At 34.7% G+C, this 22,563-nt stretch overlaps 1 protein-coding gene, 1 long non-coding RNA gene and 2 pseudogenes across 2 annotated transcripts; 2 read left to right on the top strand and 2 right to left on the bottom strand.

The window, feature by feature from the left end:
- Positions 1-312: 312 nt before the first annotated feature.
- On the bottom strand, positions 313-15,575 carry LOC120210222. The gene is made up of 3 exons (XR_005524485.1): positions 15,566-15,575; positions 4,904-4,913; positions 313-445 (listed from the first exon to the last, which is right to left on the bottom strand). It is a non-coding gene; the product is annotated as an uncharacterized LOC120210222 (long non-coding RNA).
- Positions 584-5,447, top strand: LOC120210219 (annotated as a pseudogene).
- On the top strand, positions 4,486-12,480 carry LOC120210221 (annotated as a pseudogene).
- Positions 15,576-15,899: 324 nt separating the features above from the next.
- Positions 15,900-18,066, bottom strand: LOC120210220 (probable serine/threonine-protein kinase PIX13). Its single transcript, XM_039208993.1, has 6 exons — positions 17,886-18,066; positions 17,438-17,763; positions 16,904-17,039; positions 16,670-16,809; positions 16,426-16,549; positions 15,900-16,336 (listed from the first exon to the last, which is right to left on the bottom strand). The coding sequence occupies exons 1-6, from the start codon at positions 17,965-17,967 to the stop codon at positions 15,915-15,917; spliced, it is 1,230 nt and encodes a 409-aa protein (XP_039064924.1). The 5' UTR covers positions 17,968-18,066; the 3' UTR covers positions 15,900-15,914.
- Between the last annotated feature and the right edge of the window lie 4,497 nt (positions 18,067-22,563).

Genomic DNA, 22,563 nt, shown 5'->3' with positions numbered 1-22,563 from the left:
GTTGTTGGGCTCGTTTTCCTTCTCAGGTCCACTAAGCTCTCCCTCCTTATCTCCATCAGCCCACGCCCAAGTTCCTGGTTCATCAGGTAATATCATAAGCCGATCCTTCTGCTCTTCATCTAATTTCCCAATTTCAATCCCTAATTTCCCCGTGTTTCCCTTTTTCTCTTCAGCAATCCCTAAATTCGCCTCATGGGTCATGACATCAAGTTTCAATTTTGGGATGCTTTATATCTATTAAATCTGAAAAAAGTGTTCTTTCTTGATTGCTTAATTTTTTTTCCCTATCTTTGATTGTTGTCAGTGAATTTTTTTAGAAGATATAGTATGTTAAAGGTTGAAGCATTTGAACCAATTTGAGAAAGTTATCTCATCAAAGATTGCTGTTTGATCTTTCTCTAATGAATGGATAAACTTCAAGTTCTTTCCCATTTTCCTATATTTTCTTAGCTAACAAGCAGAGATGTTGTATTTCTATTATTTATATCTAGCTATGTAGTTCCGATGTCTATTGCTAATGCTTTAATTAAATGGTTTATATTTTGTCCCTTTATCCGTCTTTGCGTGATCTCTATGATAATTCATATGTTCAATTTCCTTTCTGGTTTTCAGTTCCTGGGTTTTGGTCGTTTACCTCTTATAATATCTGTCAATAAAGTCAAGTCCACTATCTTATGGAACCTTCAATTAGTTTGCTTGTGCTATTTATTTTTACTTCTTATTGGAGCTATTTTTGGATGCAGCTTCGTCCTCCAAGTGCCTTCAATTCCCCTTTCTGGGCCACAAATTCCGGTGCTCCAGTTTGGAACAATAATTCATCACTTAACGCGGGAGCAAGAGGTAATTATATATGATTCCAGGAGCGTCCATATGATGTTTATTCCTTGTAGTGTTTTCATAGATAAATAGTAGAGTTTCTAAACCTTCAATTTTGTATCTTTGGGTCGATTTGGATGCGTTTCACATGTACTTATTTTAGCCTTATTAAGGTGTTGATTTTGTCAATATTAGCATCAATTATTTTGAATCATGCTTCTTATGAGACACCAAAGCTTCTTGAGTCATGCCAACCATTTTTGCTGGTAAAGTTCTTCAAAAGGTTCTATATGATTTGGGGAGGACTAGCTTCATGGAAAACCAGAAGCAAAAGATATATGCAATAAAACCAGAGGCTGGATGACACTTTATATCATATGACAGGTCCAATTCTCCTAGAAGATTATCATTTGGTGGAAAAGCTAGCTAATTTTGATAGAGAACGCATACCTGAACGTGTTGTTCATGCTAGAGTAGCCAGTGCAAAAGGGTTCTTCGAGGTCACTCATGATATATCTCATCTTACATGTGCTGATTTCCTTTGGGCCCCTGAAGTCCAGACTCTAGTCATTGTTAGATTTTCCACAGTTATTCATTAACGCAGTAGTCCTGAAACTTTGAGAGACCTTCGAGGTTTCGCTGTGAAATTCTACACTCGAGAGGTAACAAGAGATTTGGTTCCATATCTAAGGTTTTGCTTTATTGCTTCTGTTTTCTTAATTTTGTAAGCACTTTCACACTCTTCTCTCTTTCTTTGTATATTATGTGTCTATGTTCGTACTATTTGCATAAATAGAGAAAGCATCATCATATATATTCACATATGTTGAGGAATTTGAGTCAGAAATATCATTTATGAGAAGTGAAGTTAATAGTTTGCTCTCTTTGGTTTCCTTGTTCAACCAGGGAAATTTTGATCTAGTGGGGAACAATTTCCCTGTGTTTTTCATCCGTGACGGAATGAAGTTCCCTGATATGGTCCATGCTCTCAAACCCAACCCAAAGTCCCACATTCAGGAGAACTGGAGGATTCGGGACTTCTTTTCGCACCACCCTGAAAGCTTGCACATGTTCACCTACCTCTTTGATGACATTGGTATTCCACAAGATTATAGGCACATGGATGGCTCTGGTGTTCATACCTTCACTCTAATCAACAAGGCTGGGAAGATGCACTATGTGAAATTCCACTGGAAACCCACTTGTGGCGTAAAATCTCTGTTGGAGGATCATGCCGTAAGAGTTGGTGGAGCCAATCACAGTCACGCTACACAAGATCTTTACGAATCAATTGCAACTGGAAACTACCCTGAGTGGAAGCTATTCATTCAAATAATGGATCCCGCTGATGAGGACAGGTTTGATTTTGATCCACTTGATGTAACCAATACCTGGCCAGAGGACATCTTGCCATTGCAGCCAGTGGGTCGAATGGTGTTAAACAGGAACATCGACAATTTCTTTGCTGAGAATGAGCAGTTAGCCTTCTGCTCTTCCATCATTGTCCCTGGCATCTATTATTCAGATGATAAGATGCTCCAATCTAGAATCTTCTCCTATTCTGACACTCAGAGGTAACGTCTTGGACCGAATTATCTGCAGCTTCCAGCAAATGCCCCCAAATGTGTTCATCAAATAATCATCATGACGGTTTTATGAATTTTATGCATACAGATGAGGAGGTATTCTCTCTTTCTCTCTCTTTTATTTTTGTGTAGATAAGCAAGCATGCATGCATACTTTCATACTCCTATCGTATAGAAGACTTAAATGATCATCATTAGAAAGCACCCAAATGAGTTTCTATTTTAATGATCTAGTAAATTTTTTACAGCTTAGTCTGCACCAATTTGTGACCAATCATCATTTTATTGTTGCATAATTATTGTTAATGAATATTCTTTTAGGTGAACTACTTCCCTTCTAGGTATGATCCTGTTCGTCGTGCTGAGAAGCACCCTATTCTTCTGCCATTGGTAGCGGTCAAAGAGAGAAGGTTATTTCTCTAAGATCCTATTTCAACTAATTTAAGTTTTAAGCTTGAATCTCTGAGTCTTCCAATTAGATCATGATCAGTTTATGACTTCTTTAACAAACGTCACAGTGCATTATTGAGAAGGAAAACTTTAAGCAGGCTGGTGAAAGATACCGGTCCTTTACACCCGACAGGTTTTCTTCTTTACTTCCATTGTAGAAAAGACATTTTATGCCATGTGCAATGACATTTTATGCCAAGTAAACCAATCTGTTCGCGCTGGAGCTTTGCTGTTATTGGGCCATGGTTCTCGTGCATACTACTTTTCCTCGACAGCTAAGCTAATGATGTGGTTATATTTTAATAATTTTATGGGGTTTCAGATTTGAAAATAGAACAGTCTGCTAAAATCTTGACAAGATTGTCAAAGGTTAGTAGATAACCATGAAAAAGGCAAACTTGAGGATCGAGAAAGACAGGATTTATGAACAAAGTTTTTTCACATATGTCGAAATATAATCCAACAGAACTGCAACTGTAAAAAGAAAGAAAGACCAATCACATGATCGCAAATAGAGCGGATAATTTTTTTTAATTACACTTATTCATAAATTAAATACATAATTAAAATATTTTCATATTACTATTGATATAATAAACCAATCACTCGAGATATCTTAAGGATGATATAAGGAAAATCTTAAAAATTCATCTAAAAAACTTGAACAAAAGAAAAATACGAACAAGTTTGATTGGACCGGCAAATGAATCATAACATGAGATTAAACTACTGCAAAACCAACAACAACTGCAAAGCATAATCGAGTGTCAACAAAAAACTATCGACAAACACAAATTACATATCCAAGTTCAATATGAGGGTTCAAAACAGAAAAATCAACAGTGTAACAGATAAACACTATCTTGGTTAGTCAAAGTGACATAAAAATCCAACATTGAAAAATTAAACAAAAAATCAACCAAACGATTAATAAGATTTTCAATCAATTGACAATGAACGTTCATACTCTATTGATGTTCAAATCCGATACCTCTAAAAATAATAATAAATTCTTTTAACCATTATAGTCTGGTTGGTGTTAGAAAAAGTCAATTATATATATATATATATTTATAGTCTGGTTGGTGTTAGAAAAAGTCATATATATATATATATATATATATATATATATATATATATATATATATATATGAGTATGCGATGTGTGATAATTACACGAACTTTAATTATATTTAAAATAAAATCGAGATGTTACTTAAAAAATGTTTAACTTGTTATGATTCGATAATATATTATTCAGGTGGAAGTGAAAGAAGAGGATGAATAAAAGAGTAGCATTGTGAGCAATGGAGAATGACCATGTCAATGATGCCGTATTAATGGGGTAGAAACTGGAAGCAGAGCGAATGGAAGCCCACGTTAGCAGATAATCAGTTGCAAAAAGCCCCAGACAACGGCATAATAATAGTCGTCCGCCGTTGTTTTATTCTTTTATTAGCCTAAAACTGTTAAAAATCCTAAGCTCGACAAAACTTAACTCATCAGTAAGAGGAACAAGAAAACATAAACAATCATTGGACAACGTTAGTCTATCAGGCTTTCGCCTGCCCTCTCGTTATACCCTTCTTCCTTTTTGTTGCAAAACGAGCTGCATTTTCACTTGAAGAAAAACGGGGTTGTTTCACTTTTGTTGTTTTGGACCAGTAAACATAGATCTCACTCTCTACACAGAATCTTGCTTTTATTCGTCTTTTGTCGGGTACCCTTTGCTTTTTCGCCTCTTTTGCTGCCTGCTATTTATTTCTCACTTCAACAAAGTCCTCCTACATTGATTCATTGAAGGGTTCTTTAAGATATATTTCTTTCTCTTGTGTTTTTGATTGTTGAATGTGACTTCGTAGTGAAATAGAATTCCAATAATGATGGAGAGGGCAGAGTCATGCCAAAAGCTATATACAAGACTGCGGTTATGGGAGTTCCCTGATGAGTATGTGATTGAACCCTCCGATGGTTCTTCTGCTTCCTCTTTGTCAATTAATCGTGTGGATGCCTCAATCAAGCTCGTTGGTGGGTTTTTCACCCCATCTTACTATTCTTCTGCTTCTCTTTTCAATTTTGGTCTTTGGTTGGTAAAGTGTTAGATGGTTTTACTGGACGTTTTTCTTCGTTCTATAGATGCTATTCCAGAATGCAGCGCTGTTCGTGTTCCTAAGATTCAGGCCATCTTTGGAGTAGTGGAATGCTAAAGCTTGTTGCAGGTATGATAGGTTTCTATGAAATTTCTGAATTTTTAATTATCCTTTATGGAAAATTAGCTGGGGACCCCAATTGAACGGTGAAAATATGTGCCTGATTAGATCAGTAGGGCATATAAATCTGTAAGATCCAAATGAGACGACAATTGGTTTTCGTTTTACTTTTGTTATTTGATTGTATTCTCAGAATTGAGGCCGGTGGTATCTCCATATCTCCAATCATTTTGATGTGTTAAATTTTATCTGCTTAGGATCATATTTAATTGTTATAACGGAGCATGAATGTGTTGCATATTACTTGGGGCATCCCATCTTCAAAGTTGTATCCATGAGAATTCTTCCATGCGATCATTCGCTTAAAAACTCTTCTCCAGAACAGGTACAGACTGTTTCCTCACTTCTTCTAGCAAGTGTAATTGAATTGGTTGATTCACACAAGAATCTTTTATGCCATTTTGTTAGAAAAAGGTCGAGAGTGAATTTTCTGGGCTGCTAAAAGTTGCAGAGCGGACTTTTGGCCTCTTTTTCTCTTATGACACCAATTTAACGCTGAGGTGAACTACTTTGTCAAATCAGGCCTTGTATGCACGCGTAGAACAATTTTCTTTCTCAAAACAGTTACACATCAAGCAAAAAAGGTTCTGATGTGCACACCAGCATCTTTCTGAGTGATATCTTCTTAGAGAAACTTCCAACCAGAGCAGTTTACAATTACAAGAAATCTCTGCATTATAAATATCAGCCTTATGTATACACATGCAAACTGCTAACTATAAGTTTATAAGTGGTAATCCTAGGAGGGGTAAAGTACAATTCCCTTTTGACACACTGGAAAATGGATTGACTTTAGATATGCCTTTGTTCTGTAGGTTTAAGATGACACATAGAGAGCACATTTGTGAGAAACATAGCATGTTGTGAGGCAAAACAGTAAACTGGCCCTTTAATATGTTAAAGTTAACTATCACCACAAAGTTGTTCCAGTATAATCATCAAGATTTTAGTTTGTTAATGAAGGCCAATAGTATGTCATCAAACAACTTGCAAGCTTCCAATATATATCAATAGGCTAGGCACTTTGGATTTATTGGCAATTATGTACTCTTATTCATTTTTGCCAGTTGTTATATTTTCTTTAAATGTTTATATTTTTGGTGAAAGTAACCATTATATGATTTTGTACACAACAGTGCTCAGCGATTAAATGATCTGGGACACAAATCTAAATTGCTTCCTCTTTGGAGACAGGTAAATTGCTCAATTTTTAAGTACCTAGTAGATGGATTACTCTCTTTGTTTTCTATTTTATGAGATTATTAGATGAGCCTTTTCCTTATGGTAGTTTGCTTTTATGGTAGTTTTTGTAAGTGCAGTATTCAATATTCATCAAAATTTCCATGTGATTCTTTCATTCTTTGTTGCCACTAAATTACTGAGAGGCTTTTCCTTATGTTACCAAATGCTTTCCACAGGCATAACCCAGATTTCTTTGGAACAATTATATGTTGGAAGTACTTATAGACCACAAGGTGAGCCTTTTCCTTTAGTAATTGTGTAGTTTCATGCCCCTCATTTGCATCCTTTGAATTTGAAGTAGCTAACTCCTTTTGGGTTCTGTGATTGCAGCTTGATCCATTTTTTGCTTCCAGTTGTCCAAGGGAGTATCCTTGATGAAACTAATAATTTTAGCAATTTTTGGCATGAAAAGTTCTTATTCCTTCTTAACTGATTCATTACTAGTGTCGACTTTCTATATAAAGCATCCCCTTAACTGCCAATTAGGTTTTCAAAACTTCCAAGCAGCCATTGGAAAAGAAATTGTTGATGTTACATTGATTGCTAGGAGATGTACCCGGAGAAATGGTAGCCAAAGCTAGAAATGCTCTCAATATTTTTTAGCTTCTACTGTGGAGAGGAAGGGTATTATCACAAGGCTCATCTCGAGAGCAGCAAATTGGGAAGCGGATGAATTAGCTAAAGCTGGTATAGGCTGATTTTTAGGTTTGTGTAATAGTTAAGGTGTTATGCCTTGGTTGTTCTTATTTAGGGAGTATCAGGGTGTGTTATGTTTTCAGATTTATGGTTTTCTGTTTTGTAAGAAGTTGTTAGCAGTTGAGGTGTGGAGGTGTATTATTGTTCTAATTAATAAAAGTTAGAGGCACTCTTTTCCTCCTTCCAATGTCCTTCATGTTATGTTTGTAACATGTAGGATAATAAGGGGGTTTTTAATGAGGTCTTATTTTATCAAAAAATAAATTATATTTTTTAGCTTGGCTTTATCTTGCCTGCAATTTTATTTTTCAAATTTGTGATGTTGAAGGGAAGGGTTTGAATTATTCAATGTTGCAAAAGCAATGAAAATCTGGTAGACTAGTACTATTACAGATTCTCTTTTCTAATATGAACAAATTCGTACCTTTTGCAAGTTCCATTCATGTTTGTACTGGATAAATTTCATTATCTGTACAAAATATTAGCTGACAGGATTGCCTCATCCATTTTGAGCTTGAGACGGATAGGAAATGGATTTTCTAAATGGATATATAAAATAATATTTAAACCCTGCTTCATTTTCTTACTTTCAAGCTTTTTAGGCTTTATGTAGGCAACTTAATGTCAATGATTATGTATCGTTTGAAAGGAACCCGAATGTGGAGAAGGGGAGCTGATCCTGATGGGTATGCTGCAAATTTTGTGGAAACAGAGCAAATTGTGCAGATGAATGGTTTTATTACTTCATTTGTTCAGGTAACAGTCACTACTTGTTTAATCTCTATAAAATCAATATGTTACAAAATTTGGCCTCTTTTTCAGTCCTTATATTCCTTAGAGAAGTACCAAGAACAAAAGTTTCCCCCCCCCCTGAAAAGTAGAAATTTATTAATAAATAAAGGCTTTATAAACCAAAAGTAATCAGACATATCAAAACAAAGGTACAAGTATTAAGAACCTCTTCCAAGTGCAATCAGCAGTGGGCTGACTCTACCCAATCCTGCCTTTGCCAATTTTTCAGTGTCCAAGTTATGAGGGCCATATTTTTATTTTCACGTTCTACGGGTTATTGGATCAGATTGTTATAAACCCATGCCCTTGTTTTGCCTCTTACAGGTTCGAGGGTCAATGCCATTTCTTTGGGAGCAAATTGTTGATTTGACTTATAAGCCTAAGTTTGAGATTGTAAAACCTGAAGAAGCTGTAAGCGTGTTCATTTATTGCAACTATTTTATTGCACGCATGAATTTCTTCTACCTTCACCGACTTTTCTGGTATTAGGACATTATGTAGCCCCGAGTGGCTGAGAGGCATTTTCTGGATCTAAGGCAAAAATATGGAGTTGTACTAGCTATTGATCTTGTCACCACAGTGAGCATTGGATGACTATTGGTTTGCAGTATGCGTTGTAATTTATTATATTGAATATACTCAAATCCTCTTATGAAATGCATAGAGAATGCATGTTGACATTATACTTTGTCCTTGCAAAAAGTGAGTTTTCATTTGGGCAAGCATTCATTCATTATTTCAAATGTTTGATCATGTGCCACTTTATCTCTTACCAGACCGGAGATGAGGGGCGCTTAAGTGCAAAGTTTGCAAGTTCAGTGGAACCTATACAAAGTGATGATTTAAGGTATAGTTTCTGTTTATCTAAACCTTTCTTTTTCCTTTGTTTTTGTTATGTTTTATGCAATAACCTGTGATATTGCAGATATATTCACTTTGATTTCCATAAGATCTGTGGACATGTTCATTTTGAGCGTCTTTCCTTCCTCTATGATCAAATTGCAGATTTTCTTGATAAAAATGGGTATGTTTTGATAATTGAATTTATCTGTAATATACAATTTGATAACTGTTCCTAGTGTGCTTTTTATTTGATTGATTTTGCAAGGAAAGGTTTTACAATATTGTTCCCTTAGTAGAAGTTTATAGGAATGAAATATAGGGATTGATGTTGGGTTCTCTTTGTCCAAAACTGATAGGTACCTCTTGTTGAATGACAAGGGTGAGAAAATGAAGGAGCAACTTGGAGTAGTAAGGACCAATTGCATTAATTGCTTAGACCGCACCAATGTTACAAAGGTGCGTTTTAAGCTAAATATATCTAATCCTGGCTTTGTTGAAGGAGGCACAACATGTTTTCCATTGCCAATGCATTTTCTTTTTGGATAGCAAACTTATGCTTAGTGCTTACCCACTGACAATTTCAACTCCAGCCCAAATCCGATTACATTCATTTTCTGATGCTGCTCCTTCTGAATGGTTGTTACCTATAAAGAGTAATACTAGATATTGAATGGAAGGTGTATTAAGTTCTACAATGAATTCCAACTATCACTATAGAGTATTCATAGATGGATGTTTCTGACCTTTGAAAGTGCTTCCTATAACAAAACCAACGACTCTTCAAATTTTGAATTTGATGTATGGGACTATCTCTCAGAATATATGCTTTTTTTGTTTTAAGTTGCAATGTAGATCTCTCTGAGACATGGAGACATACTCAAGGAGTGCATGTAGTTACCAGTTATTCTTGTTTACCATACTTTTAGCGTTCTTCACTTCAATAGCTGTGATAATTTTATGCTTGCAGGGCATGATAGGTAGGAAAATGATGGAACCTCAGCTTAGGAGAATTGGTGTTTTTGCCGCTGAAGAAACTATCAGCTCACATCCAAATCTAGATGAAAAGTAGAAAATATGTAAGTAATTCCATTTTTTCTTGATGTAGTAATTTGCTTTCACAGGATATTCCTTCTTAACTTTTATTACTTTCGATTATATATCAATTTGCTTATTTATTTTTGGATAAATTGATAAATGTATAAAATTGATTTACTACCATGTGAACTAAAAAACTTACTTTAAAATGTTTGCACATGTTCATTATGGGCTAATCATGGGGATGACGTAAGCATACAATATTCTGGCACCCCTGCACTGAAAGGAGATTTTGTCAGGTACATTTGCATCCTGATTTTACAGATTGAGTGTTAATATTTATATCTGGAAAATGGCAGTCTCAAGCTATGTTGGTGCATCTTTGTACAAATAGCAGTGTTGATTTTTTCTGCTAAATGTTTTTGTTATACCCAGCATTCTTGAGAACACTATCATTAATATTAAATTTGGACCGACACTAATGTTATGCTCTATGAAGTTTTTCTTTAAATTGAAAAGATTCTAAAAGCATAGTTGTTATTGAGCCTTACTAGTTCTCCTTCGAATACTTCCAGTGTCGTTTCAAGAAATTATGGCATCTATGTCTTGACGTTACAGTAACATTTGAATTCTTAGGCTTTGCTTGGTATGAAGGATAGAAATGAGGAAGGATACAAAATTTGTTAATCAAATGGTTAAGATTCAAAGTAAGAAAGTGGTTTTGAATTTAATTAACAATTTTCCATGCTTCATACCTAGCTAAGCCTAATTAATTTGATATATTCTAAAGCATATTAAGAACTTATTAAAAGCATTTTTGAGCTTAGAACCATAATGAAATCCAGAAATGATATTCGATTAGCCTTTGGGCACTTTGAATATGACCAGTTATCATTTTCTGTGCATCTCTGAAAATATGACTTTTTTGTTTACATTTAGAATTGATCTATGGGGTTTGACCTGTTTGTTTCTTGTGAGCTGTAGGTTTGGTAAGCGGACAGTTCAAGGGATCCTTAATGATTTCTATAATGCCCTCGGTCGGTATTATTTGAATAACTTTGCTGATGGAACAAAACAGGTACGGATACTTGTTTCTTTAAGTAATACTTGCAAAAGTAGGTTAATAATATTTCAAACTATTTTCACTTACCATCACCGTTTATAGCTGTCTGTAAATGTATGGGGTAGGATAATGGTAGGTGACCCTACCTTTTAGTTATTTTCCCCCCTAATTCTAATGATAGAAGAACTTTTATATGCATAAGTGCCCATCATTCAATACTATTTCACATCGAACTTTTGTTTCACCATTCTTACTGTTAAATCGGTGTCATTATTTTGTGAACAACAATCCATGATTTGATCATATATTTTCTGTTAAAATAGGTGTAATAAATGGAGCAGCTCTTTGAACAATTGGTGTCCTGCTCTCTCCTTTCTTTTGTTTCTTATTTTACTCCATTTATAAAGGGATCATTTCTGAGATGGTATTCAATGTAGAAGCTTTCTCTAATATATTTGTTACGCGCATTTAGGATGCGATTGATCTCCTGCTAGGACATTACATTGTTTCTGTCAGCCGGGATTTAACACCACCATCACAAAAAGGAGGCCTTGAGTCTATGGCTGTAAGTATAGATGGAACAAAAATATGACTTTCAAGATTCCGTTGCTTTTATTGTGATGTTTGTGAAGCTATATACTGCGTGATATTACTTAATTTTCGAAGCTATTGCCATCTTGTTTATGTGGATTATACAAGAAGCTTATGTCAGATGACAGTCCTCGACAGGAACTTAGAGTTCATTGTCCATTGACATGTCCTTGTCCAATACAATATATCAAAACTTCACTGCAGGTTTGAGGCCGGCAGAGAGAGAGAGTGTGTCACATTTGTATACAGTGCAAAACGTTCATCTGAAACTTTTGAAATATAGATTTTTACCGAAAAATGATCAAGCAGCCACGTTATGTTGTTGAGACTTGAGATTATGGCTTTACTATGCATAGTTAAACACATTATTTAACGCATATTCCAAAGTATTTTGCTAGAATATTCCAGTTGATCTTTACAACCCTAGTAGAATGTTAAAAGCTTTCCATCTTTTTGTTCCACCTATATATTTCATAGTATCTCATTCTGATCTATTATGTTAGTACTGCGGCACAAGCCAGAAGGTGAATGTATTACTTTCCCATCATCATGTGCCATTTCATGTTTTTATTTGCCGGTGCCAAGATTGAATACAGATACATAGATATATGCTTTTGTATGTAACTTTATATTCCGTGTTTCTTATCCATGTCGAATACTTTTATCGGTCTTAGTAGTTCTTTTAAGTTTTTTATTTGTTTGTTTCTGCAGAACTTCCCAGCAGCTTTATGTGTGGTCTCACTAGGGTTACTTCTCACAATCTTGTCACTTGGGCAAGGTTAGTTTACACTTGTGCTTAATCCAACGATGAAGTATAGCTTCATTAGCACGAAAGGGACATCGACATAATCTTTGTTTTCGCCGTCTGCTTTGTGGGCTACCATAAGCCTTGGTGTTGCAGCAGTTGTGAAGGCTAATGGCAGGATTTTCTGCAATCGCCCCCGTTTGCATAAACCACGTCATTGATGCATATGGTGAGTGATGGGAAATAAAACTTGTTCAAAAGCTGCTCGTCTTGCTGGATCATAGTTATTATTCTTTCACGCATATTTTTTTGTAGTCCATCTAGTTTTAATTGAAATGATTTCATTACCTCCATCATTTTGCTATTCTGTCACAACTTTTTATTCTCATTAACATTAAACTAAAAAGCATATTTTTTTGCTCATTTCTTCCTTTTGAATCATAGTGCGACTGTTCTCATATACCTTATTTTCGTCATTTTTGATCTTTATACTTTGTCAATTTTCAATCTTAATCTAAATAGATAGTAGTTATAACATTTGCTAAATTGAATTCTATCGTTAGTCTCTATATTATATGTTATAGATTTAATTCTTCTTCTTCGTTTTGATAATTATAATCCTTAAGCTTTTATTATATTATCTTTGTATTATTTAAGACTGAAATTTTAAATTTTTAAAAATAAAGAGACTATAATTGATTAAATTAAAATACAACTATTAAATTTACGCTTTATTGAGTAATTTAATGTGATTGTAAGGTAGTAATTGTTTAGAATTTTTCTTAATAATTGATAACACATATGCATGTAGACGTAATTGCTTGAATCCGGGTCCTTAAAAGAAAACAACACCCCCTTTAGTCACCGGAGTCTCTTGATGGATTACATAATACATATTCTAACCATAGAACTCGAACTTATAAATATATTAGTTTGGTGAGTACTCATTCGATGAAATTAAAAATACAATGTTTATAGGACAATATTTTTATACTTATAATATGGGTAAATACATGATTACTCATTAAAATTTATTATCTCTCCTATTTCGCTTATCGCACTTTCGATTTTTTTAATTTACTCACTGAAATTTAAACATTAAATTTTTTTATCACTCGACTATTTTCTCATTAATAGAGTTACTACATAACTTATTTTAATAATAAAATTTGTCACATCAGATTTATAATTTTAAAATATAAAATTATTAAATTCTATTATCAAACCCTAGTTTTAAACCTTCAACCCCAAATCCAAATTTAAATCTCAAATCATCAATGGTATCTTTCTCTCCTCTTTCAAAAACTCAAATTCTAGATAGGGTAAATTGTACCCTTAAAAACACTGGTGTAGATTCAACAACAAACACTGATGATGAAATAGGATAAAATCCATCATCCTTTGACACTTAACAAAGGATGAAAAAATATCATAAGCATTCGAAACCTCCACTAATCAATCCATGAATGGTGGGTTAATCCTAGGAAATTACACTAATACACAAAAACCCATTTCATTATACATTATTTGAAAGAATAAACACCAGAAGCAAGGATAAATTCTTCCAAAAGATTTCTTACTGATGCACCAAAAGCATCTCGTCGTAGCATCAATCTCAGTAAACCAAAAATGGTGGGTACCATGCTTGTGGTTGCCTTCGTGAACTCTCACGGTGTGACTCAGCATTTGCACCTCCATTAATATAAATCCACCAAAGTTGCTGTTGAAATCAAGATTCATAAGGAGTTTTCAAGCTTATTATCGATGGATTCGGAATCTGAGCACGAAAATTATTATGGGATTTACTTATGAATGAGCCATCGTTGGAATCAAGAAAAAACTGAAGATGTTCCATGAAGGTTCTGCCATGGTGAGAGAGGGACGAGTGTTATATTTTGGGATTTAGGGAGTTTTCTAGAGGGGAATTTTGAGAGTCTGACCTCCAACAAAGGAGGCCAATGGTGGTCAGAACGACAGTCGAGATGGTGATCATAATCTGGGTTTGTACAAGATGAGGAGAAAAATAGAGAAATGGGAAGAGGAGAGAAGAAAGAATGAATGAAAATGATTTTTTTAATTTTATTTGTTTTTTAATAATTAAAAAGTATTAAGTAATCTACGTCATAATGCCGTAAATATACGAAGAGTGAAATAAGAGATAATAAAATAGTGAGTAACCCTATAAATAAACTCAAATAGGTTTGATACTACATTTTAAAATTGGCTAATAAGATGTGTTATAATAAATTTATGTATCAATCATTTGTGAATCAAAGAAGACATTTTGACAATTGAGTATTAAATTCCATTATCAATATTTGTTTTTGAAATTTAATTTACATTATATAGGTTTAACTTTAAAGCAAACTCGATTGTCAATCTTTATTCTGTTTGATATGCTTTCATAAGACACAACTTATCATAGTATTAATATCATTTCTAATCTTCATTCTTACATCAACATTAAATAATTTTAATATAAATTCAGCCTTAGTAGTTAATCTACATGCGATTTTAATATTAGACATATAAAATTGTTTTACTTGGCTTAATATGTAATATTTCCTTAATTATTTTAATGAAATGTTATTATAAAATATTTTAATGCATGAATATTAATAAAATAAATAAATGCATCAATATTATTATTTTGTTTGAATTAATTGCCCCAAAACAATGATCCACATTCTAAATTAGTCCCTAAAACTTTTGAATATTATAATTTCATCTTCAAAACTATGATAATCATTCTAAATTAGTCCTTATACTTCTGAAAATTCCAATTTCCTCAAACTATCACCTTTATTCTAAATTGGTCCCTAAACTTTTAAACCTACCATTTCATCCCCAAATTCATCCAAATAGTAATTAATTTAACCATAATTAATCTAAAATTTATTTTTTTCAAAAACATAACAATATACTTGGCCTAATGATTTTATTAACATGGAATGTAATTATTATATACATATAATCTGGGATGAAATTGAAATGTGAAAATGTTTGGGGACCAATCTAGAATGAAGGATATAGTTTGGGGATGAAACAAAATATTCAAAAGTTTAAAGCTAATTTAGAATATAGTCATAATTTAAGGAGAAATTGGAATATTTAGAAGTTTAGGGACCAATTTAGAAGGAAAACTATAGTTTGAGGACATATGATGCTATCGGCTCTTATTTTTTAAAGAATTGCATGAATATTATTATTTATTTAATAAAGATAATTTCATAAATTATTATCACATACTCGTAAAGTATTTAATGAACCAAATGTCTGCTAAGATGAATGTAAATCACAACTCATCTTTGGATATAATACATAAACATAAATTATAATGCAATACATTGACTAATTTAACACTATATTTTTCATCATAACAATGATGATGATAATAATAATTAATAATATGATCATACTTTGAAGTTGAGTTTACACCTATCAAGGTTTCAAGTATATCTCTTCACCTTTCCTTTTGCCTACAAACAAGATCAAACCATGTGGATCATCTTTTTATCTATAACAATAAGGATAAAAAATAAATATAATAAAAATCAGGCCAGCAAATTTGAGATGCATGGGAAATTAAACTACGTACAACACAACACAACTCAACAATCTCCATTCTATTCTACATTTACAAAAAGAAAAGAATCTATTTGCAGACATATGTATGCAGAAATCTCCAAAAGAATAGTAGTTGATCATATAATATAACCGAGAAGGAAACGAAAAAGAATCATCACTCTTCCAGAACATTAACACAATGCAGGATCTTTGATTACTTATCTTTTCCCTCGGATTGATCCTGCGGAACGATGACTACTACCTTGTTCTCCATGCCTAGGAGTAGTCCAGGAATGAATGGAGCCGGATCTGGAGGTGTCCTTTGGCCTTTCCTTATTAAGCGATTCGATCCGTTCCAATGCCTCGACAACTTCTTTCATGGACGGACGGTTTTTAGGATCATGCTCTAAACATTTGAGGGTAAGCACAGCTGTTAGCGATGCGGCCTTGGATGAATACTGAACCTCGATCCGAGCATCCATTATTGTTTTGTGCTTTCTTTTGTGTGCTAGTGTTGGTTTAAGCCAATCCACCAGAGTTTGCTTTCCTTCCGGGCGCTTTGTGTCAAATGCTCTCAGCCCTGTCATCACCTCAAGCAACACACCAAATCCGTACACATCGCTTTTAACGTACAAATGTCCTGTTGTCATAGAATCAGAACTTTAACATTAGCCTGCTTTATGCAGTTGTTGAACAAGTGAACGGAAAGGCGTATCGTATTGACATTACCGGATGCGATGTATTCAGGTGCAGCATAGCCATATGTTCCCATAACCCTGGTCGTTACATGCGAGTCTCCACCTGAAGGCCCCAATTTGGCCAAGCCAAAATCTGATATTTTTGCATTGAAGTTCTGTAGGTGTAAACAAGAACCAAAATATGAATTTCAACTCGTATCCGTCTACATTTGAAAGAACTTCATTCTACCACATATCCATTGAAATCCAAAGGCATGAGGCAAACAAGGACTAACCCCATCAAGCAATATATTAGAGGCCTTGAAATCCCTATAAATGACCTTCTCCGAAAAGTGTAAAAACGCTAGACCTCGAGCGGCTCCAATGACGATTTTAAGCCTGGTTTCCCAAGACATAGGTTCAATTGCAGGATTTCCTGCATAAACCAAATAATCTAGCAATCAACATGACATTTGTCCATGGAGTGGAACTTTTTTTTTTAGTATTTATATTCCGAGTTTCGAGCATACGTCGAAATAGATGGTTCTCCAAGCTTCCTTTCTGCATGAACTCATACACAAGGAGCAGCTCTGTATCCTCCCAACAGTACCCCAACAGCTTAACCAAGCTGGGATGAGATAACCTTCCTAGAAAGTTCACCTCTGACTGCAAAGACAATGACAATAAAGAATCAAACATCATATGCTGGCACTGGTAGAGACAGCCTTGAACAAAAAACACGACTTTTTCAAAGGCGTTAAAATCAGGGAATTTGCCAAATCATATACCTAGAAAAGAAAGCGATGGCATTGAAACATTTATAGTCAATGGCCCAATGGAAATCAATATAGTCATGCCACATTTGGGGTCAACGATTGCAGATGAACCTATTTTCTTTGGTGGGGTTAAGGATTAAAGGCTCAATAAAGCCGAAAAAGCATCTAGCTTTCTTCTTCTTTTCTAGTCTAATGATTCTCAAAACAAAGTTTTACAAGTTAATAATGCTTAAACAAAGATGAAAGTGATGATTAACACAGGCACAGATGAGAAAATTGATGGTTTACCTGCCACTCGTGGAAGCCTTGAACACTTTCTTGCTTCAATTTCTTGATGGCAACGATCATTCCAGAGCCAGCCTTGGAGGGTGCTAAAGTTTTCTCGTCCAACCAGCCTTTGTACACTTTGCCGAAACCCCCTTCCCCCAAAAGTGTATTAAAATTCTTAGTTGCAGTCTTCATCTCTGCAAAGGTAAAGACTTTCAAGTTCGGTGTTTCCAGGATCCGCCCATCGGGGTTTTCCTCCTCCACGATTTCACTTACGGTTTGAGAAAATTGACTTCTGCAATTGCTAACGCTGCTGGTGGCAGATGATGCCATGTTATTCGATGTTCCTGTTAACACAGAAACAAAACCGTTGACTAAATTACCAGTCTTTTTTTTTTGGTATCCATGAGAGAAGAAAAGATTACAAAAACAAAAACAAAAAAATTGGTTAATGAACACAAATACAAACCTCCGGTGGTGGGGATATTGGTGGAGCTGTAAACATGGCTAGCTTCTTGACCAATAGAATCAGATCCCCAGCAATTGCCCATATTGACATGCACAACAACAACAACTCTACCGAATCTCTCTTACCAATGAACAAGAACAGCATTCTCAGCAGTACAAGCTGGGAACTTGTTAAATTTGCAAGCAAAAACGCATGCTGATATTTATGTAAAAAACAAACAACAGTGGAACAGATGAGGTTCCAAGCTTCTTTTGTGTGTGTTTTGTTTTATGCTTGTAGAATGGCCCCTTTCTTTCCCGGAATCAACTTTCTTGCTTCTCTGACCAGAAAAAAGAATAAAAATTTCTTTTTTTCTGAAGCTCTCTTGCTTGTCAAATATATAAAGAATTGCATAGGAAAATATGTGTTTAAAATTTAGGTGGTGTTGTTACGATTGTCGTTTTGCTAAAAGACTAGGCTTCGCCGAAAGTCAAGGTAATATGAGCAGTGTATTTGGTAGGTGAGCATAGCCGCGTCATAACTAACAGTGTAACATTAGTTTTTTTAATAAAAGATCACTTAAAAAATACATGTCACTCACCACTTAAAAAATAATGTTCGATCTAACACGAGAGAAAATAAGATACACCCGATAAAATACGTCTTAGGGCTAAGGCATAGGCACCATTGGAAGGTGCATCACCTGTAATATAAAAAATTATTGTGATATCCTAGAATAATTGTAAGAGATCCGATTAGTCATTGACCATAAAGCTGGTGTGGAGATAATTTTTTTTTAATTTTAATTTTTTATTTAATTGCATTTATATAATTTGAATCTCATTTTAATTTTGATAAGAAATATATATTTTTGTTTTAGTTCAAATGGTTGTCATAATTGAATTGAGGGTTTGCATCCCACCTAACTTGAGTGGATTATTAGATGTATGGGTGGCGATTGTGCCCCTTATTTGTTATATTATTGTTGAGTGGCATCCGACTGATCGCATGCTTCATTAGTCTGGGTTCACACAATATATTTCAGAAGATCCAAGGAACATCGACAATATGAATAACATCAATAGAAGGGGCAAGAAAGATGTAAATCGGTTGGTGAAGCATAGAGATTGGTTGGCGATGTGGGAGATCCGACATCAACGCTTACCTTATTGACAATATATAACAAAATTTCGTTTGATAGTTTTAGATGACTATATTGAATAATTCAACGCAAACGAGAAGCCATTCTTACTTTCAACGGAAGCACAGAGGGTGGCAATTCATCGTCGCCAAAAAACGTCTGACATCACAATATCACCGTCCCCCCAATACTGGACGAAGAGCAGGTGCTTTCGGGTCATCCTCAGCTATGGCATCAGAACCATCACACCAGAAAACGACACTGATTTACATCCCTAGCCCTCCAATTCACCTAAGGATACCATATTCGTAAGTCCAGATGCCATATCCATCGGTTCAGATGCTACCACCGTATGGCTACGCATAGAGCCTGTAGGGTTTTATGACACTCACTGGCAGATATTTTTCGACTATGCTTACGGATTCAACATTTAGTTCCTATACGAATTATCTTGCAGGTGGTCCTCCACTACAAACACCTCAACCACAGTATGCATCGCAAACATCGATGTCTGATTTTTCACAATTTTTGTAGTTCTCAACGAGTGGTGGGATCGTCAGTCATACACCTCTAGGGTCCTTATTCTACAGAGGTCATACATCGATATTTAGCCCTTATCGAGACAATATTATTGGGAGTGATGATGATGACGAGAACGAGGAGGATGATGATGAGGATAAGGACGATGATGACGAGGAAGAGGAGGATGACAATGATAAGGACGACAAGGAGCAACATATAAAAAGAAACCCTCTTAGAAGTATACGACCACCACCCATTCCAGGAGACATCGATGAATCTAACAATTTTGACAATCTTTTTATTTATTGTTTGTTTGTTATGTATTTATATGAAGTAAGATTTTTCCTCTTATTTTGTTTTGTTATTCTATATTATATAAAGTAAGTTTTTGTATGATTTAAGGTCTGTGAAAGATGTGTGGTATTTCTGGTTCGTTGTTTTGGTATACTTCATGTCATGTTTATAGTTTGTTTAATGTAATGTTTATGGTTTGTTGTTTTTTTAGATCACATCTATAACAAATCTCATATTGACTTTAATTAGTCCTATTAAGAATAAAATTCATTACAATATTGCTTTCACGATTCCAAAAGCAATAAAAGCATCCTCTAAACGTGTCATCACATGAGCAATATGTTTGTGGAATCTTTTCAATGTTTGAAACAGAGAAAATTTTGGCAATAGTTGAGATAATCATGCTTCTGTAATGGAAAACCTCCTTTTGCTTCATCTTTATATGCATTGGGTTTAATCTGGACAACACTTGATATCCTTATTGTAGCCTATTTTTTATTTGAAACGATCGTATGCATAAAACGTAAGTTGCTTCGATGACACCCATGGTAGAGGCTTGCTTCAAGATATGACAACCAACTTCAACATTGGCACAATATTTGGAAAGACACTAAACTATAACTTTCCTAAATACTGGATTTCTAGAAACATAAGCCTTTCATATGAGCAACCATTCAGAACGATCCAAAGGTTTCAAGGCATACCGATGAAGTCAAACATTTGCAAATATAAATCTGTAATTTTTTGCTAAGTAAAAGTCCCAACAAGTTAAACAAAGGTGGAGAAAGTCCTCAATAAAATTAGAAACAGAGCAACATAAAATCTCAACTAATATATCATTTGGAAGATAAGATAATGATTTTTAGCTTCCATTGAAAACGATGGAAAAGTCTATGAAAATGATATATAATATAATTATAAAGATACATGGAAGGCAAAATACTGAGGACCATTTGCTTCATCTCTCATATATAGTGTTTGACGCTGGATAAGATAAAATCTGAAGAAGAAAAAAAGTCACATTTCAATGGAAGCGCTTTCCCCATTTGCAGAGAATTTCTGCCATGTCATAGTGTTTTCCATTATTATTCAGAGAATCTCTGCCATGTCATAGTGTTCCATCCCATCTGAAATGAAAGGTGCGTTCCAGAGGAAGCGTTTTCCATTATTATTCAGAGAATCTCTACCATGTCATAGTGTTCCATCCCATCCGAAATGAAAGGTGCGTTTAGATAATCTCTGTCATTCATAGTCTTCCATCCCATCTGAAATGAAAGGTGAGTTCTAGGTGAAGTGTTTTCCATTATTATTCAGAGAAACTCTGCCATTTCACACAATTTACATAAACTCTCCCCGACCCTCAATATCTTAAACTCATCAATTTCTAAAACTCTGTATATTTAAATCTCAAACTCTCAAACTAAGAAAATGACTTCTATTTCAATTACTATGATAGAGAAATTGGGGAAAATGAATACGGGTTATTTTTCGATCATATCATTATATCATTCTATCATTTAGTAGAAACATCAATCTTCACTATTTAAGCACAAAAATCTCAAAGAAGGCTCGTGTTGGAAACAATAGAACACTAGCTACACTTCAGTACAAATTTCCTACTAAACTTTTTCCGTTAACATATACATCATTTAATCTCTCAAACAGCGACGATGTTACTATGATGGTTGACGCTTCCAGTCAAAATTTAAACTCTATTATAGAAATATATGCCATTTTTGTTAATGTGTATGTAGTTTCGGGTATGTCCTTATCCTCCCACTATGACTTGCCTGAACCAATTGATCAAGTTAACAGTCCAACTCAAACAATCTGTAATGATTTCACGTCAATAATGGCTAACCCACCTCCTGTTAGCATACCATCAAGTTTCAGGGGAAGGCATTCATCTGCCATTTTTTTTTACCTTAATATGGAGATGCCTTCCAGTTCTAGGGGGAGACATTCATCTTCTAGTACCTTCAACCACGATATGGAAATATATTCCACACAACACTCAATTCATAACTCATATGGTGACATCTCTTCAAGTTCCGGAGGAAGACATTCATTTGCGAACTTGTTCAAACTAAACATCAGAGTTACAAAAGAACCCTCGTCTCCTCTAGAAGAACCTCTTCGTGAGCCAAGAGCATATGGTGCTGAAATTAGATTATTCCTTGAACCCGAGTCACCTCAATTCAACATGGACTCTGATGCAGATGAAGTTCCTAAAAATATGGTACAATACAAACCTCTAACACACATGTATGAAGTTGACTATGATGTATTGTACATGCCAAAATTTCTTGATATGCCTTATCTTGGAGACTATGAGAGACATTCATCAATTAATGATGGTGATTTATATCTTGGAATGAAGTTTACATCTATAGAAGAAGTAATGATGACAATTAAGAATCACAATATTCATAATTCAGTTCAGTCCGGAGTCGACCGGTCTACTACCGAAAAGCATGTATGTTATTGTGTCCAACATGATAATGACTACAACTGGATGGTTTGTGTTTCAAAGAAGAAGAAGACCGATATATGGGAACTAACAAAATACAATGGTCCTTATACATGTCGTGCATAGGGGATCAACTAGAACCATCCAAACTTGGAATCCAACGTGATTTGCTAAGCCATCATGCCCTTGGTCAGAGCAAGCTCCCACATACCTATTGCAGTGCTGATTTCTACAGTACAATCTCAATATAAGTACAATGTCTCTTACAAAAA

Source organism: Hibiscus syriacus, unplaced genomic scaffold, assembly GCF_006381635.1.
Source record: "Hibiscus syriacus cultivar Baekdansim isolate YM2019G1 unplaced genomic scaffold, ASM638163v2 tig00109919_pilon, whole genome shotgun sequence".
In the NCBI taxonomy this organism is placed as follows: domain Eukaryota; kingdom Viridiplantae; phylum Streptophyta; class Magnoliopsida; order Malvales; family Malvaceae; genus Hibiscus; species Hibiscus syriacus.
This window is presented reverse-complemented; position numbering and strand designations above follow the sequence as displayed.

What these genes read in the sequence shown, in the direction of transcription:
- LOC120210220 (XM_039208993.1), bottom strand. Translation starts at nt 17,967, where the DNA reads ATGGGCAATTGCTGGGGATCTGATTCTATTGGTCAAGAAGCTAGCCAT. An exon ending in CAATATCCCCACCACCGGAG is followed by an intron (nt 17,764 to 17,885) that starts GTTTGTATTTGT and finishes CTGTGTTAACAG; the next exon opens with GAACATCGAATAACATGGCA. An exon ending in AAGGCTTCCACGAGTGGCAG is followed by an intron (nt 17,040 to 17,437) that starts GTAAACCATCAA and finishes TTGTCTTTGCAG; the next exon opens with TCAGAGGTGAACTTTCTAGG.